Here is a 20,210-nt window from a genome sequence, read left to right on the forward strand (position 1 = left end):
CTAATTCAGCTAACAGTGATTAATACTAATTAATTCATGTATTTATTTAGTCGCATGGTCACCCATTCATTCACATTACTATATATATATGTATGTATATATATAGCATTTATGATATATATATATATATATATATATATATATGTCACATACGGTATGGTACACACATATCTATATCAATGGTTTAGATACAGATATACAGAAGCACATGGTTTCTCAAGGGATTTCTATAGAGACAGAGCCTCTGCCCTCATGGACATTGTTCTGTAGTAAGGAAGCAAGTTACACAGCTGTGTTAAATTCAAGTCTTTCACAATTATCTAACCTTTAATGTGATCTGAAAATGATAAGCAAAACTAGATTATTTTTAGGCCACATAGAAGAAGAGGTTTCCTAGTTTTCTAAGGAATTGGAATAGAAGGAACCACGGATACTCGCTGATGCTGAAGTGGAAATATCTCACACTCTAGAGAACCTAGTATTACTCTAGAGAGTGGACTGTGTGTATATTCTTTTCTCTCATTTTTTGTTCTGTACCTTCCTCCCTCCCTCTTCTTTCTTTCTCACTATAAAGAGAAGCTTTGGGTAGAAAAAGGCTCCTTTTTCCCCTTAAAGGAATAGTAAATAATGTGTGATGCAAGAACTTTAGAATTCTGGGACTAGCAGAACTCAGATAATATTATTTATTAAAGCAGTTAGAGCAACCAGTAGAGCAATTAGAGCCAAAAAGCTGAAAAGTTGTAGCTGGAATTTTTGATACTCGAAGTGCATGCGAGAAAATGTTAAAATGGTTTCTTTAGGCATAATAACAAAAGCTAGAATGAAATTAAACAGTGAGAAAGAAACAGTTGGAGTTCTGTGAAATATAATAACTGATTTATAACTAAAGGGTTTATTTCCTTATTAGTGACTCTAAATAGCATCTTCACTTGCAGTTGGTTCAAAATTGTATCTTCCTGTAAATTTGCTATACAGAGGCTGCAAACCAATGTTTAGCAAAACATTTCTTTATAATTTAAAGTGCATTTATGCCTGTTAAATTTGAAAAATAGATATATACCACTTTTCTCCAAGAGCAGCATCTCCCTAGCTGTGCTCTAAGGAACATCACTAGGACTAAAGACAGTGTGACCAGATCAATTTGAACTCCAGTTTCTTTGTACTAGGATTTCATAGATAAGTTAATTGGCTAAGGTGCCTTGCACTCTTTAAGAAGAAGAGATTTAATCTTTGAACTTTCTGTAGAGAATCAGAAGCATCTGAGGTAAAGGACACTCAGGCTTCCGTGCTGGTCTGAGCTCTAGATTCTAATCCATCAAGCATTGCAGCTATCATGACACTTATTCCTATTTTGTAAGAGAATACATGTCTATATGTTATAATATATAAATTTGTCCCCTTTCCTTTCCATAGACCCTTCTTAAGGTGGGGGGATGGTGGTGTTCCATGAGTAAATAGTTTAAACTCTATTACATGAGGCCAGAAGTCAGTCAACTATAGCCTATGTCCCAAATCTGGCTCCCCATTTTTTTTTTTTTTTTAAGTTTTATTGGAATGCAGCCACTCGCATTCCTTTATGCCCAAGAACTGCAGTGGAGTCATTGTAACAGAGACAGTGTGACCTGCAAAGCCTAAGATACTTACTTTACAAAAGAGTTTGTTATCTCCTACGGTATACTGGTAAGAGCTTGGGTTTTTCATCAGTAATTTTACTAGTTGATTCTCACATAATTTCAGGATCTTATTCTGTCTAGAAAACTCCCTAGAGAGAAGATTTAAAAAAAAATACTTAAAAAATCTGTTGTAGTCAGAGAAATTCTTTGTATTAGAATCCAGTTGTATATGATGCAGTTGACATCCTCCGTGCTTGCCTTAGAACCCTCCTGAGGTTAGTCCTATGGGGCCCCTGACAGTGTGCGCTTACTTTGAATCTACCGGAAAAAACTGGCTTCATGTAGCACAGCTTTTGGAGAAGTCACCATAACTATCATGCTTGTGTGCTCAGTTGCTTCATTCATGTCCAACTCTGCAGCCCTATGGACTGTAGCCACCAGGCTCCTCTGTCCATGGGGATTCTCCAGGCAAGAATACTGGAGTGGGTTGCCATGCCCTCGTCCAGGGATCTTCCTGACCTAGGAATGGAACCCTCATCTCCTACACTGCAGGCAAATTCTTTACTGCTGAGTCACAGGGGAAGCCAATAACTATCATAGAGACTGAAAGGGCATCATGAAAAAGACCTGGATGCTTACTTGCTTGGAGTGGGAAATATATTTGTTTCTTGCATGAATTTCTCATTATACCTGATTTTTCTACCTGCCCCTTCCATTCTCTAGACCTCAGTGATGATTACAATACAGTGGTTTTTTAGAACTGAGGCTGTTGATTGTCTTAACCGAACTAGTCTCTGCATTTCAGTGTCTTGGCAAGATCTCTGATCCCAGCAACATTTCTCTCTCTCTGAAAACATGAGGTGACATGAAATAGAAATTCACTTGGAATAGATTTGCTGGAGTATGTTCGACAAACTCTAACATATTCTCCAGTACGAGAGTAGGTATTTAACGAGTCATACTGGAAGTATCTTGTGGATCTTTAGTCATGCCTGTTCAGTGTTTTAGTACTGAGCTCTTCACAGGTATCTCATTTATACTACATTACATGAACTCTGTGAATTACCCGTATTCTTATTCCCAGATGCCCATTAAAAACATGGGTTACAGATTGTTTTCCCTGGAAGTAGATGGCATTTGAAGTACAAGCTGTTTGTTCAAGAGCAGCGCCTGTGACTGGGAGGGGATGGAAACAGGCGGGCAGGGGGCACGATTAACCTGCAGTGCAGGCCTGGCGAAGCCTTGGTCTAACCCAATGGAACGCGTATCGATTGTCAGAGGAGTCCTACGTGCTGCCAAACTGGTAGTGTCTTTATCCCTCTGCTGGCTTAATCTCCAGGTAACATAGGACAATCTCTGAAAATGAGGCAGATTCTAAGGAGCTGATATTTAGAGGGTTTCCCCTGACTGCTCCTCCTACAGCTCTGGTGTCCTTCCTTAAAGGGGCACCTGCCCTATGGATCTTCACATCCATCCAGGACAAGTGTAGGGAACCTCTTTACTGATGGAGTAATTTGACTAACTTCACCCTGCTAGCCGTCTAGCTCCAAACTCACATGCAACCACCACACTATGGTGTGGTGGCAAATATATGGCAAACATCCATCTGTTCTACATTTTGAGATGCAGGCTCTAAAGCAGCAAATTTATTTAGCTGAAATGTTTCCAGTGTGGTACAGTAAACCTGACTAATAATAATAATAAAAAAATCAAGCTTCACGTATTAATAAACTATTTTAAAACAAGTGATCTAGGGTGCTTTAAAAAAAAGCATAAGAAGTTTGAAAGAGGGGAAAAAATGGGAAAAGTGCTTATCTGGGGTTTAAAATGTTTTTATTTTTTTCTGATTGGTGAAGTCTCTGTACCCTCTAGGGAACAAAACTTAATAATAACATTTATATTCTGAGAGAAGCAAAGCTGCTTGTATAGGCTGAGCCGTGTTATCTAACATTATTATACTCATAAGGCAAAATAAATCCCCTATTCTGCATCCCAGCAAAGGGAGATTGACACTCTTATCTGATGTTCAAATATTTATGGGAGTCATTTCAACAAAGCCTTTAGTTTTCCTTATATTTCTACATTCTGATTTGACACAATGTATTATACAACCTTGCTTTTGATAAAGGACAGTCAGATTTGACTTATGTTGCAGAGGAAAACGTAATATTGCATATTTAATAAGAGAATGTGTTAAAAGATAGAGAAATGTCATTTCCATCCATCTATCAGATGTTTATTAGCTTTCTTATGTGTGTTTGAAATCAGTTTGTTGGCGAGTGGAATAGGCTTAGCTGAAGTATCTATAAATGAGCCTCAGGGTACAAGTCAAGTTTGGGATAGTCAACTGAGGTACGTGTTAATAGCTTCATGGTAAATGAAAATAAAGTTTATGGAAGTCCTTAAGAAGGTTCAGAGTTATGAAAGATGTATTTAATGGTGCAAAGGACAGCACAGATCTAAATGTCCTTTCAAGCCAAGAATCTGAAACTGCAGAACAGATGTGGAAAGGGAGCAGAGCCCACGGGGTGGTTAAGTTGGAGGATGGGATCTACACTGGAGAGAGGGGAAACATGTTTGGAGCACGTTTATTAAACATCAAGTACATATTAGGCTTTGCACTTGCATGAAGGGACAAGACTAGATTAGACCATGTGGTCAGGCACTGTGTTTTAGGGATGAGCATTTTTAGTAAAAAATGCTTTTGACCTCCTAGAAAGATGTTATCTGGCTGAATATAGGAATGGTGTGCTTATGTTATTTTTGTTGTGATAGCAAGTAAACAAGCTATTTCAGTCTAAATGTACTTCCATTTCTCAAAGAGTTAACAGGATGCATCTTTATAAGTTTCTTTTTTTTTTTTTTGATGTGGACCACTTTAAAAGTCTTAATTGAATATGTTACAACATTGCTTCTGTTTTATGTTTTAGTTTTTTGGCCTTGAGTCATGTGGGATCTCATTTCCAAGATCAGGGAATCAAACCTGCATGCCCGGCATTGGAAGGTCAAGTCTTAACCCCTGGGCCACCAGGGGAGTCCCAGCAGGCTACATCTTGTTCACCTCTTACTTCTAGCACTTACCATAAGACCTTAGCACTTACTGAGTCTGAATGTCCAAGTAAAATTTTTAAGTGTATATAAATAACTTTAGGAAATTTTCAAAAAACCTACTTTTATATGCACTACTCTTATTTCTTGGGTGTGCAGTGTTTTCCATAAAAACTTATTTTTCTATATAATTAATGGTTCTGACAAAAATTGGACAAATGTAAAATCAAATACCCCCATTCTAACAGCTATTCGACACTGACTAATAATTCATTAAGTGTCAGATATTATAGTCAGGAGATTATGCTTATTATCTCACTAACTTTGTGGCTGGGTAAAAATGTATATTACCCTCATTTTATGACTCGAGGCATTGAGAGTCATAACAATTTATGTGGGCTACATAAGTAAAAGGATTAACTAAGAAATTAATATACAGGGCTTAACATACAGGCCAAAAATTATGAAGGCAGTGATAAATGCATGAAATATATTATTAAATCTCAATTCTGGGTATGGTCTCATGGTCCATACAGCTACACAATGATGTTTTTCCATCTCACACCATCTCTTCCTTATTGTCCATGTAGCATTCATCAACTTTGCATATTCTTTCATATAGGGAAAAGTCATTATTGGCCTGATTGACAGCCCCAAGAAGGTAACTAAGTGAGTTAAAAGCTGCTCTTTACTGCTAACTGTCCCCTGTCAGCCTTAGGTTCATTGTGAGCCTCCTGAGATTTATGGGAGTTGTTGGGATTCCAGTGACCTGAGGGTGAACAGTAAGAATCAAGGTTATCATGGGTGGAAAAGATTTTATTCTCACAACTCCTAATCTCCCATCATAAAAAGACACACCAGAGGGAAATATCAGATACCTGCTATAAGCTACAGATACCATTTCTGGAAAGATTTAATTACATTTTGCTAGTCTTTTTTTTTTTTTTTTAAATGTAATGTCCTTTTTCAATTGGCTGCTTTTAGGGTTTCACTCCTCTCTCTCTTTTTTTTTTTTGGATGATTTGTGTGTTTAATTCTTTTTGGTTGTGCTGGGTCTTTATTGCTATGCTCAGGTTTTTTTCTAGTTGCTGCTGGTGGGACTCTGTGTTGCAGCGCATGGGCTTCTCTTGTTTCCGAGTACAGGCTGTAGGCACAGGGGCTTCAGTAGTAGTGACTCTGAGGTCCTAGCGTGCTTGGGTTTCAGTAGTTATGGCACACGGTCTTCCTAGACCACGGATGGAACCCGTGTCCCCTGCATTCACAGGCAGATAACTATCCACTGTATCACCAGGGAAGTCCATATTTTGCTCATCTTGAACGGTTTGACCAGTTTGGTGTATTTTGTGATTAATTAGATAAATATGGCTAAAAGGAGACAAAAGAAAGAATTATCTAATTCGAAAGCAATGTAGATTAATAGAAGAGGGTTATGAGCCTTCCACAAGGGTGTTGCTTCAAAATTCCTTAATGTCCTTTACTTCCTATATCCAAATAATCACCATATCCTGTTTATTTTAGTTACTAAGCTCAAACACCATCATATTTGACCTTTTTTTTTTTTTTTGGCTGCACCACGCCTTGCAGGGATCTTAGTTCCCCAACCAGGAATAGAACCCGGGTCCCCTGCAGAAGCAGATTCTTAACCACTGGACCACCAGGGGAGCGCCAAACACTGTCATCTTTAAGCTGAGGGGTTACAGCAGCCCCGTGCGCTTGTTTGCTGCCCTTTGATATACACACAGCTGCCCCAGTGATCTCTAACTCAGTTTAGATCTATGCTGATATGGTAGCCACTAGCCACATGTGGCTCTTTGAATGGAAATAAAATGGATTGAAATTAAATATAATCACAATTTCAATTTCTCAGTCACACTAGCTAGATTTCAAGGGCTACATAGCCACATAGAGCTAGTGCTTACCATCTTGGACAGAGCACATTTGTACAATACAGAAAGTTCTATGGAATCCAGCTGTGGTTTAGATCATGTCATTCTCCTCCTGTATTTTGTTCAAGTGGCTCCCCATTTCCTGCAAGTGAAAAAACTTAATTCTTCAACATGGTTTCCAAGGTCCTTCCTGATGTCCTCCCCTGCACTGAATCCTGAATTTCAACAATACTGTCCTTTGTTACAGTCTTTGAAAATACTGAACATCTCCCTAGCTCTGACCTTTCATATTCGCTGTTTCTTTTGATAGGAGTATTTTAAAAATATTTTATACATCTCATCCCTTTTCTTTTTCATGAATACATCACTGTAAACTTGAAAAATCTTATTTCCTTTCATTGTCTTTCTCTACACGTAGATTCAGTTACATGAAAGCAAGGCCATGTCTGTCTTGGCAACTAACACAATGCCTTGTATATAAGAAATACTCAGTAAAGAGTGAAGGAAATAGGGATGGAAGGGATAAGATGAAAGCAAGGATGGGAATGAAATGACAGGTTGCTCATCTGTCAGACCTTAGCTCTCACCACACCTAGCCTAGTCCTTAATTCTATCATTTCCTAAACAAACCCAAGATTTTCTTCATATACTCCTTTCTGCTGGTGTGCTTTCCCTACATACTCTACCTGGAAAACCCCTACTCATTCTTCCTGTCCCCAAACAGATGCTGCCTCATCGTGGTATCATCTTTGACCACCCTCCCCTTTCCCAGGCACATCTGGGGACCCTTTCTAACTGCAGTATAACAATGACTTTATTGCAGTGCTTGCCATTTTTCATTGTAAGTAATGAGAAAAACAACCAGTGTGTCTGAGAGGAGGCTTTGTTCAAGCATTTAGCATCATACTTGACCAAAAGAAGCAGTCACTAAGCCTTTATTGAATTAAATAAAAAGTTAAAAATTTACATTAATCTTTTATGTAAAGCATTACTTTTTTTCATATTTTTGTCATCATATTGGATTTAGAGTTCTCAGTTATAAATGATTATTTTGATGACTCAGGGAGAAAATTAGACTATCTCCAAAGATATTATGTAAATATTAAAGAATAAATCATGAATTAGATTTTATCTGGGACTCACTGATTTTGGTCTTGTGATGGCAGAAATTTACACATAGGACTTTGGCTTTATGATGGTATCTTTTCAAGGTATGAGTGGAACAAACTATAAAACAAAACACGTGCTGAGAAAATGGGACATCCTCTGAACCAACAGATTTAGCATCTGAGGTTTCTATATGTGACCCTAAGTAAGTGAAGGTATCTGAGGATGATTATGGTAGGTGGATCTGCTTCATCCTTTGAGGGACAGAGAAGCCTGGTGTCTGCAGTCCAAGGGGTCGTGAAGAGTCCGATACACCCTGGTGACTAAACAACAACATCAGAATCTTTCAAATGTGTTATTATTGTTGTTTAAAAATACCTAGACCTTTGTCAGAGTGTCTAGAAACAATGATAAATATTCAGTATGAAACCGCATTTAAAAAGCAAAAGGAGGACATTCCTAGCGGTCCAGTGGTTAAGACTTTGCCGTCCATTACAGGGGGTGCAGGTTTGATCAGGGATAGGGAAGCTAACATCCCACATGCCTTGCAGCCAAAAAAAAAAAAAAAAAAAAACCATAAGACAGAACCAGTATTGTAACAAATTCAATATAAACTTTACAAATGATCCAACAACTACAATCTATAAAAAAAAAAAAGCGAAAGGAAATTTACAATGCATTACCTAAGGGGATTTACCGTAAAGTTTAAAAGAAGGCAGTCCTATTGTTCTCATTTTTCAGATGAAGAAACTAAGGATGGATATGTAAATTGGCCTAGAGGAGATATTAGGAAGAAAAGGGTCTTTCTCTTGAAAAATCAGCAGGTGTTTCACAAATATCGTATTAGTAATAATATAGACCAGAGTAATTTTTGAAAGAAAATTATTTATCTTTATCTGATTATTAAGATAACTGGTGTAGCTTCTCGTGTACGTTGCAGACTTTAATTTGCTTCCTTCCTTTGTGACACTGAAGTCACTGGGAGTGAAAAAGACTCCTTGACATTGGAAGCTTGGTGCTGATCATCCTTAAAATATTCTTGATATTGCCATAGTTTGATGTTCTTTATTGCAAACAAGAAACAGAAATTCAGCAGGGACAGAGGGTCTCTGTAGGTATGTTGTATAGGGGCAAGATTGTGAAAAGGGAGGGGAGATGCTTTAAATGAACAAATGAATCGATGTATATATACATATAATATTTGTATGTTGACAACAAAATCTGTCTTATACACACACACACACAAGATATAAGATTTTGTGCCAAATGTTGGTATGAAATGTAAATAGTTGGGCTGTGATAAGTGAGTAAACATATGATTCAGGTAAAAGTTGTATATTGCAGCAATGCAGAAAGGGTGCTATTTTCCAATATAGTAATATCCAGTTGCCCATTTTGACCTATCCTCAACCACTGCAGTAGTGATATCTTCTAATATTAACTTCTGACCTCTGCGAACTACTCGTGATTGAGTGAACTGGTGACAAAGTTTGTGCTCATGGTCAGAGTGCAGTAGGTTAAGTTAGGTCCCCAACAAAGTGCTAACCATCGAGGTAGGAATTTCCTTGCATCCGTAGCCTGAACTTCACAAAGTACAACGATGAAGTCGTTAGCATTCATTTCTAAGACATACTACTGTAGGTTGGAGGAATATTAGCATTGAAGCAAACCAGGACAGTTGTTGGAACAAAATGGGTAAGTTGAAATAGGGTGTCTGTGAATATTGATTATCACGGGTGATGCAGTTTCTAAACCATCTTCATTGTTATAGAGTAAGAATGTCTGTTTGCAAAATTGCCATCATTAGGATTGATGTTATTAATAACGTGGTCCAAGGAGCCTGTTTTCTCACACACCACGCTCTACTGTGTTAATAACTTTCTTCTTATTGTGGCAAGAAGATGACTCTCCAAAATATACTCGAGTCTCTTTGAATGAGTTCTGTTGTCTCAAACACATCTTAAGTAAATCTGTAAAAGAACAGCAAATCCAACAGATGTGTATTTTCAAGAAATTAAAATGAAGACTTCAGGGTTCAGGATGGTGGGACACATGTACACCCATGGCTGATTCATGTTGATGTATGGCAAAAACCACCACAATATCGTAAAGTAATTAGCCTCCGATTAAAATAAATAATTTTTTAAAAAGTAATGGTTTTTAAAACCCTGAAAGTATTCGGAGAAATGTTCAAGTCAGCACAGAATTTATATAATTTAGCAATTATGTTAATAATAAAATTTTGTGATTAAAAAAAGAAATTAAAATGACTTCAATACTGGAGATACAAACCCTATGACTTTTAAGATGCAAATTATAAGACATTGAACTTTTCTGTAGATACAGTGCAAACCAAATTCATTCTTCTTTTTTCTTCTGTTCTTATCCCATCTACTCCTTTTCTCATACTTCTTTAGCATGTTTCCTGCATAATAACAACACATGCTCAATAAAAGCTTGTGCATCTTTCCAACAGTGAGTTGTGGAATAACTGTAGTACAAAATTCCAACCAATGTGATGTTATAAGAATCAAACAATCTCTTCCTGTTTTAAAGAGCAAAAGCCCAGCAAATGCTTAATTGTAGAATAATAGGAAGGACAACCTTAAGGAAGAGAAAATCAGTGAAGACTCAGGCCGGGTCCCAAAGGCGCCTTGTGGGTGAGCACTAAGCAAAGAAACCAAGTATAGCCTCTTCAGCTCAGAGTCTCTTTTGAAAAAGGTGATGACTGGTATAGACTAACGCTATGAAGAGATCGGGCTTCCCAAGCAGTGCTAGTTGGAAAGAACCTGCCTGCCAATGCTGGGGGATGTAAGAGATGTGGGTTGGATCCCTGGGTCAGGAAGATCCCCTGGAGGACGTCATGGCTACCCACTCCAGTATTCTTGCCTGGAGAATCCCATGGATAGAGGAGCTTGGCAGGCTGCCGTCCACAGAGTTGCATAGAGTCGGACATGACTTAGCATGCACTCATGCACATGAAGAGATTTGGAATATTTTTCTAGTGTCACTTGGGAAACTACTAAAGGATGTAAATGGTCATTTTTATTTATATCTTTGTATTTCTAGTGACACGACTTAGCATGCATGCATGCATGCATGCATTTTGGTTATTCATTTTCACAGTCATTCTGGGCTTAAAGAATCACCTATTAATTAACCAACTACTTTGCTGTATCTGAGTCATGTACCCATTCATTTATTGCAGAGAACCATTCTATGAAGTACTAATAGATCCTTTCTCCTATTTATAGGTGAGCCTATGAGATTATGACCAATTACACTGTTTCAGTGAGATCTCACAGGTGAGATTCCACTGAAGGTTATCTGGTTTCTCTGTTTCTTCCACTTTATCTGCTGCTATTCAGATAGATACTGGGAATCCTAGAAAACAGTGTGGCTCACTTCTAGTTCTGAGACATCTATGCAAAATCATGACATCTGAAGAACTTGCCTGGTACACTGGATTCTAAAAATTAAGTCTTTCCTTCGGGTTTGCTGTTAATTTAACCCACCCTGTTTCTCTTTGAAATTATTCTCTGTTAATTGGTGTAAGGAAACAGTCTATACACAAGTCTTGTAACTGGGTGTGCATGCACGTGAGCTCAGTCGCTCTGGTCGTGTCTGACTCTCTGCGACCCTATGCACGGTAGTCTGCCAGGCTTCTCTGTGGGATTCTCCAGGCAAGAATACTGGAGTGGATTGCCAATGCCCTCCTCTAGGGAATCTTCCTGACCCAGGGATCGAACTCATGTCTCATTATGTTTCCTGCATTGGCAGGTGGGTTCTTTGCTACTGCCACCACCTGGGAAGCCCCACAATTGACTGTGGTTTCCTCTGATGGAGCTGTGTCATAGAGTGCAATGGATAGGAGGAGAGAGGAGAAACTGAGATAGCCGAGTGGATGGTGGCAGCTTAGAGGACCAGAGGAAAGCAAGCTGAATCTTTGCAACTAGCAATGGAGTGGCATAGCTATTGGTGGGGGGCAAGCATCTTCTGAGAGCATTCCTAAAAATGGCATGTGGGGTGCAGTTTTTTTTTAAAATCTAAACTTGTGTTAATATGTAATTAATTTTAACTATGATAACAAACACTCATATAGTATTCAACATGAATAAAAAGTGAATGTGTCCAATAATGCTTTGAACTTGGAACGGTCAGTTCATAGGATGGAGATTTGGTCAGAAAAGGTGGTAGAGAAATGGACGCTAAAATGATGCTAGAAGGGCAAGTAAGAGCCTCTCCACATGCTCCTTCTCCTTGGCTTTAGTTTGTCACTTAAAGTGATACCCTCCATGCTTTTGCTTCCATGGATATGAGAACCCAGATGAACTGGTATAGGGAAAGAGAAGCAAGGAGTAAAAGGAGTGCTGGCTTAAATGTGAAGAGAGGCCTGGGATTCATCAGTAGAAACCTACTGTTTCCAGATGAGTAATGACAACATTAGAGATTTTCAATAGATATTTATTGAGCACTTGTTATGTGCCTGGTATACATTTGGTGTTTAATGCATGCTTATTGACTGTGCTAAGTCTGGATTTTTTAACTAGTTAGCAGTTCTGGGCAGCCTTTACCATGAAGTCTACTAGGCAATAAAATATCTGAAATATCTACAAAGGGAGCAAGAGGCTTCTTTATACAGTCGAGGTAGACTTTAAACTGAATTTTAAACTAAGTTGTTTTTTTTTTCCCCATCAAGTTCCTCCCATTGTGTAATCTTGTAATATTATTACAATCTTACCTCTGATCTTACTAAAGGGCTGTATTTTATAAGTTCTTATGACTCACCCCATAAAGTCTGTCATGAACTGGATCTTTAAAAAATGAGAAAAATATCCCTGTCTCTTTTAGAATTATGGGAGTTAAATAACACCCAAATGTTTTTTCCACATTTATGCTATTTATAAACTGATAAGAAACAGGCCTTCTCCACCACCTTCTGAGTAGGAAAATTTATGAAGTTTCATTTAATGAGACATGATGTTATTATCGTGATGTGATGATGATGAACACATCTTCAGCACTTACTAATTACCAAAGACTGATTTATGTTTCATTTTTAATCTTCACAACCAGACCTGTGATTTGAGTATTATATTTGGCCAGTGAAGAAACTGAGGCTCAGTGTATTTATTAATTATCCTAGAAACAACAATGTATAAATAATAGAGAGATAATTTATTCCAAAGTCAAGGTTGCATGGTACAGTTTTAAATAAGGCATTACACAAACAGCATATTTTTTAAATATCAGCTTCCAAAACTCTCATTGTTCCCAGTGCTTCCTCAAGGCCAGAAGTTCTAGGCATTTACTGGACAGCAGTCAAATAGCCTTGGAGTGTGTTTCCAACCTTGTTTTATGTGGCCTCTGGGAAATTGGCAGATGCATGAATGTGTGAAATATCAGCAGTGAGATAATAAAATTATTAGAACCCAGCAATGCATGCAAAGTTTGTTTATGAATATGATGCAGATAGTGATAATTAATCCTCTGGATATCACTTAGATCTTTTAACAGAGTTGTTCATGATGTCTGGAGCAAAACACATGTATATTATTTTACAGTTAAACGTGGAACGTCATTGGTATAATCAACAATCATTGTTCCCCAGGATAATGATTTTTAGTCTTTTTTTCGGTAATACAACAGATTCAGATGTTTTGCAATGAACACTTACTTCCTCATGCTCAGGATTATTTTGCAAGCACTGTTAATTGACCTATGTCTCTAGGTTCTTAAATCCTTTCTAAATTTCTTTAATCATCCTGGGGGTTAGGCAAGGGATTGTTTTATGAATTCCTAGTGTATAGATGCAAGTCAGTGTCTTTGCTTTCTTTATATCTAAGTCTTTATTATACCTGGAGTTATGGTCTCTTGGTACATGGCTATATCAAGGAATTTAGCAACACACTATTGTCCATAAAATTAGTAGTAGTAGTAGTGTTAGTAGCTCAGTCATGTTTGACTCTTTGTGACCCCATGGACTGTAGCCTGCCAGACTCCTCTGTCCATGGGATTCTCCAGGCAAGAATACTGGAGTGGATTGCCATTCCCTTCTCCAGAGGAGCTTCCCAACCCAGGGATTGAACCTGGGTCTCCTAGATGGCAAGCAGATTCTTTACCGTCTGAACTACAGGGAAGAAGATCCTGTCAATAAAATTAAGTACTTTTTAATATTATTCCAGAATGTTTAGTGATGCTTGTGATTGGTGTAGAGGATTTACAGGAATGTCTTTTTTCTTAATATTTGCATCTGGTATAAGGAGTTGCAGAGAGTCGGACATGACTGGGCGACTGAACTGGACTGATAAGGAGTATGCATACCATTTCTAATGAGAAGATACAGCTAAAAGGAGCAAGGAGTTATCCATATCCCCATATGTGTGTCTGTCCTCCTCTATCCATCCATTTCCCCACCCCTCTTTGTTGTTGTTGTTCAGTTGCTAAGTTGTGTCCAAGTCTTTGGGACCCCATGGACTGCAGCACATCAGGCTTCCCTGTCTTTCACTATTTCCCAGAGTTAGATATAGATACAAATAAGTAAATATGCATAAATAGATAAGCATAAAATACATGTATGTATGTTTACAGTGAAATCCACTAAAATGTTAACAGTAGAAACCTACAGATACAAAATTATAGGAAATTTTATTTTTTTTTCACTTTCTTATAATAGCATAGTTTTATTCTTGATGATATAATAAATGTTCCTAAGAACACATAAAAAAGGAAAATATGCTTAGCTTTAATAGCCATGGAGCATGTTTCATATTTAGTGTTAATGGGTACCAATAAATAGATTTTTTGAATACTTCTTAGGAGGTCCCCTCAACCATGAAAGGTTTCTTCAATCCTTCCTCCTAGATGAGATTGCACATGACCTTGGTCTTAGTTTGGGCTTCTGTAGATATGGAGTATCCTAGACTGGGTGGACTAAACAACAAAAATCTGTTTCTCACAGTTTCTGGAGGCTGGAAAGCCCAAGATCAGGGCACCAGCAGATCCACTGTATGGTGAGGGCACATCTTCTGGTATGGTTGTCTGCTTGAATCCTCCTTGGCAGAGAGCAGAAAGAGACAGCCTATGTCTCTCCTATAGGAGAGTCCTATTCTAATGACTTATTCTAACCCTAATTACCTCCTAAAGGCCTTATTTCCAAATGCTATCACATTAGGAGTTAGGGTTTTAACAAAAATCTGGGGGAGTTCTTTGAGAGTTTCCCAGGTGGCGCTAGTGGTAAAGAACCTGCCTGCCAATGCAAGAGACGTAAGAGACGCGAGCTCGATCCCTGGGTCGTGAAGATCCCGTGGAGAAGGGCATGGCAACCCACTCCAGTATTCTTGCCTGGAGTATTCCATGGACAGAGGAGCCTAGCAGGCTATAGTCTATAGGGTCGCAAAGAGTCAGACACGACTGAAGTGACTTAGCATACACACACAATCCTTATTTGAACCTCCATTTCATCCTGTTTTAGTTTATTCCACTGCTTATTTGTGGACCAGTTTTTCTAATCATGTCTTGTATTTCTTAGGATATTAGTAAATGTGGTAGAAAAGTAATTCCTGTATGATCTTGTTACTTAGTGTTCTCGAGAAGCACTTGGCTATAGACATAGAGCATCTTAATGTCTGCCTTATCCAAAAGTTTTCTCAACAGAAGAACTACTAACCTGCCCATTAAAGTTTTAAATCTGCTACAATATCTAGACCAATTTAAAAAAATCATTTACCATAGAATGGGAACACATCTGATTTCTATGGACAGAGATGAATAGGAAACCTAAATATATACCTTACTTAAAATGATAACAAAACAAACCAACAGCAACAGCAACAAAAACACATACCTGTTGTGCAGCCAAATCTAAGTTTAACACAAACACACATTTCCTTGGAACCACGATAAATAATTTGCTGTCTAGCACCATCCTCCTTTGGATTTACGTTCATTGTTTTATATGGTATTTTGTGGCAACTGCTAATTATCATAAGCTGTCCAATAAAAGTGATGGATTGTCCAATTAACTCTTCATCAGCATCCGTTTTTGAAGACGTTACCTATTGAAACTGATGGCAGTTTATGACCTCCATGTTGCATATGTAGCTAATGACTCCTTGGGCAATAATTATTAAGTTTCTTGTGCCTCATTCAGTCATTTTGTTTTACAAATTAGGATGCCATTGAGTTTACCAATTCATTTGGCTTCACAACTGTGACTCTCTAAGGATTACTAAAGGTCTGCTGTGGAATGTATGGATCATATAAACATTGAAGTAGATTACAGATGTGTCTGTTTTGTAGGTTTTCCATCGACCGGCACACTGACCTGGAGAGACAATTCAACATTAATGCTGATGATGGGAAGATAACACTTGCAACACCGCTGGACAGAGAATTAAGTGTGTGGCACAACATAACAATCATTGCTACTGAAATCAGTAAGTGCCTGGGTTTGTTCATTTCTTCCTTGTGTGCCTGGGTTCAATTTGTGCCTAGGGATCCTACGAGAAGTGGTCCTGTTTCTTTTAGATATTTTGGCATTAGAAATTTTGTTCCCAAGGAGACTTGGAATGCTTCATCTCAACACAAAATAACTTATGCTGTGGTAAATTACCAAAAGGTTGCAATATATGTGGGAAGGAAACTTTCTTACATCCAAGTATTCTTGTATCTTATACCCATTATTCAGCCATTAAAAACAATGTTTTGCATATTAAAATATGGGAAAGATTTAGCATAAAAGGGTAGGTAAAAATAGAATTCAAGAACTATAGAGCATAATTTAAATGGACACTAACATTTATATTATATACAGTATAGAAACTATTGCTCACATATTTAAGCGATGCATATACACATACACATATAAATGCAGAAATTATAGAAAGAAAATTTACAGTATCAATACATATCATTTTGGGGAGATGAGATTATAGTTGTTTTTTTTTTTTAGAATTAATGTGTTTTACACAGTAATCACAGACTATTTAAAATTACATCTTCAATATAAAATTTTTCCTAAATTACATGTAAGCCTTATTTTTTTTTCAGAGGAGGTTCCAGGGTTGTTAAAATAACATATGTTAGTCTTCCTGCCAATTTTTAATGAGCACAGCTTCTCAGATCGCACTTACTGACACTACAATGGAGTCTCTAAACAATAGCTCTGTGGTGAAATTTAGTGCTGTCCTATGAGAACTTGCACTTTGCCTCACCAGTTTTGTTTTTGTTTTTTAATCGTACAGAACTTGCAAAGGGAACATGATGTTCATTTTATTTCCAAGCAAAAGACATTCTGCATGTTATCTTAATATCCTCTTTGCATAAAGGAGATGGAAGGACTTCACAGTTTATACAAGTTCAAGGGAGATGACAGTACATTCTTGAGGGAACTGGGATAGAAGGAATCTGAATAAGGAAACAAAAGTTCACAGTAAAAAAGATTCATGCGTACACGTATGTAAAAGACGTGAGCCCTAAACTCTGCTCTTTGCACTCTCTAAATCTGCTCTGGTTTCACAGCCAATGTCTCTGAGATTCATGATAAATTTGTCTGTAAGAATAATCTAGACCTTCAGGAAAGGCATGGATTTTCCTTGCTCTGAGATGTGGGGGTAATGTCTTCCATGGAGTCTTATTCAAAAAATAAAACACAACCACTGTGTGAAAAAATGACCATTCAAGAGTGAAGACTGTTTCTTTTGGCAACCTCAAAGCAGGCAAAGAAACAGCTCGATATGGAACTTAAAAGAAGCGCGTTGGAACCTTCGGGGTTGCCCTTGTTAGGAGCACCATTTTCTTCTCCAGTATGTTGCTCTGCTAGTAGTTTATCCCTTGTAACATTAAGGGATAAAGAAAATTGAGCATCTCATTTGGTAGCTTTGATTTCTTGGCGATGTTAACCCCATCTAGATGTGAAATATTTATAATTTACAATGTTGAAGCTGTATGTCACCTTAAGCCTCTGAGAAAAACTGTATCTATTTAGATTGGTTTGGGGCTATATAAAAATGCTCTAGAGCAGTGGTCCCCAACCTTTTTGGCACCAGGGGCTGGTTTCATGGAAGACATTTTCCACGGATGGAGGGTAAAGGGGAATGGTTTGGGACAATTCAAGCTCATTACATTTCTTGTGCCCTTTATTTCTATTACGTCAGCTACATACGTAAGCTACTACGTATGTCACCTACTATGTCAGCTCCACCTTGGATCATCAGGCAATAGATCTCGGATCCCCAGTCTAAATGACCATAGTTATTATTAAGCTATGCAGGCAATAATTACCGTTAAAATAATTTTCTCATATTTTGAACATAATAACCTACTTGAATTTGCCTAAATCTATGACACTTCTTTTTTATGAGTTGGCTGCCTTCACTTACATATTCATCAAGAAGGCCCTAATCGTAAGACTCCATGTACTCGATTCTGTAGAGTAAAAGGAAATGAATATACAGAACAGGTGATTAGGAAACATTTCAGGGGCAATCCAGAAACAAAAAACTCATTTGCAAGGAATCACAGACAAGTAAGGAAGACAGATACGAAAGCAGATGCTCCAGGATAATGAGCTGTTAACTCTAGGGTGACAAGGGTACCAAGCCCAATAGGGAAGACATTCATTTGTTCATTCACTCAGTAATTATTTATTGAGTCTTTGGTTCTTGCCAACCACTGTTTTAGTGACTGGGGATATAGCAGTGATCGAAACAGGCAAAAAACACCTGGTCCTCTTGGAGTTTTCTTTCTAGGGGCACCTGTGTATGAAAGGGTGAGTTGAAATCTGCTGATATATCCATAAAGAATGACACAGAGGTGAGGAACAAGGTGATGAGTACTGGGAATAAAAGCAGTTGATGGTGTGACCACAAACCTGCTTCAATGGACATTAATCAATAGGATTAAAAATTATTGAAATATAGACCAGATAATTTTTCCCTTATGGCTTGAGAGAAACCACTCAAATATATCCCAGACTTAAGTTTACAGTTAGCTCTGTAAAGAGACCAAACAGGAAATGTATGTTCATATGGCACCCCAAAGCTTTTCTTTGAACCTTATAGAATTAAAAGTACACAACCCAAACTTACCTTATTCTATTGACATCAGTGGGAGTTATCTTTTATTGCATCTTTCTTTTTCTTGTGATCTTTTTTTTTTTTTTTTTGCTCAGAGATTTAAAACTAAACATTTCTTTTTGAATTTTTGCATGTAACTGTCTTAAAACCAAAAAGTGTGTCCTTAGTCGCTCAGTTGTGTCCAGCTCTTGTGACCCCATAGATTGTAGTCTTCCAGGCTCATCTGTCCATGGGATTCTCCAGGCAAAAATACTGGGTTGCCATTTCCTTCTCCAGGGGATCTTTCTGACCCAGGGATCGAACCCAGGTCTCTTTCATTGCAGCCAGACTCTTTACTGACCTGAGCTACGAGGGAAACCAACAAGATTGGAAGTATAAAAGAGAACTGTAAATTTTAGCTATAAAATATAAGCTGAGGTGGGCATAAATCTAGAAATTTTAAATGTAAAATTAAGTTAAAGGATTCAAAATAATAAGATCACAGAGAACTTAAGAAAAATTGGAATTACTATGAAAATGGCTTAGAAACTTATTTTGACTCGGTTTTATTATTGAGTGCATCATGTAATGTTTATCTTCTGAAGCCGCAGATCATGTCCTGGAAAAAAATATTAAAGGGAGATTTATTGTATTTGGATGAGATGAATATTTAAAACCACCCAGGACAATAGAACCCCATAGAGGGAGGTTCTAATAAAGATAAAGAAATATTCATTCTAGGGAGAACAATTTAAAATTACTCTCAGAGCACCATCTCTTCAGACAAAAGATTTAAGCAAATGAAATTAAGCTAAAAAATGGATTTTAGGAAAGTCCATCTGTTATCTCTTAATGAGAATGGAGATGTCATCCTTTATCCTCTCGTGTCAGATTCACTTAACCAAGGCTGAGATGCTTCACTGTGTGTATTTCCCAAGTATTTCAGTGGTAATAGATCTAACTTGCCATCATGATCAACAGGCACATCTCATTACATGAGCTGGCAGTTAGATGCCCAAGTACTAACAGGAGATTAGGCTTGTATAGCACATCTGTGCTAAGTAGCTTCGCTAGCAGCAGCCCCCTCTCTTGAAACTATACAAAGGCTTGAAACTGCTGTATATCACGGTGGCGAAGGCTTAAAGTAAATATAGCTAGTTAGACACTGAAAAAGTATTATGTAATCCCCATGATGCGTTTAATTCTTATGTCACTCTTTGAAAATAGGTACCATTATTGTATGCATTTTTCTGTCAAGGAAATTAAGACAGAAGGTTAAGTCTCTTGCCCAGAGTCTCAAAGAGAGCAAAGGGTTCAGAGGTAAGTTTGCTACCAATGCTGTTCAATTGCAGATTACATGTTCTTAGATGCCTTCTTCAGGAGGAACCCTCTCCTATATCTTCTCTTCTTCCATTCTCCTGCTTAAATTGAGCTTCTGACACTGCTATATCATTACCTGAAGCAAGCCAATGAAATAGTTCTTCTCTGCAAAGCAGAAG

At 37.7% G+C, this 20,210-nt stretch overlaps 2 protein-coding genes across 7 annotated transcripts in view; one reads left to right on the forward strand and one right to left on the reverse strand.

Annotated features, from left to right (window-relative positions):
• CDH8 (cadherin 8) overlaps positions 1–20,210 on the forward strand; it is a 1,308,359-nt gene that overhangs the window by 1,168,779 nt on the left and 119,370 nt on the right. For all 5 annotated transcript variants that reach the window (XM_081511605.1, XM_081511603.1, XM_081511604.1 and 2 more), the window contains one exon: positions 15,956–16,092. In XM_081511605.1, the coding sequence (XP_081367731.1) occupies positions 15,956–16,092 (137 nt within the window). The remainder of the gene's footprint in view (positions 1–15,955; positions 16,093–20,210) is intronic.
• Positions 16,436–20,210, reverse strand: part of LOC145514263 (uncharacterized) — a 1,003,391-nt gene continuing 999,616 nt past the window's right edge. Inside the window, exon 3 of one of the 2 annotated variants that reach the window (XR_014060000.1) lies at positions 16,436–19,077. The gene's annotated coding sequence lies outside the window, so the exon portion shown is untranslated. The remainder of the gene's footprint in view (positions 19,078–20,210) is intronic. The other variant, XM_081511608.1, reaches the window with a different exon arrangement.

Source organism: Giraffa tippelskirchi, chromosome 7 (assembly GCF_054371585.1).
Source record: "Giraffa tippelskirchi isolate mGirTip1 chromosome 7, T2T-mGirTip1v1.2.pri, whole genome shotgun sequence".
Taxonomy (NCBI): domain Eukaryota; kingdom Metazoa; phylum Chordata; class Mammalia; order Artiodactyla; family Giraffidae; genus Giraffa; species Giraffa tippelskirchi.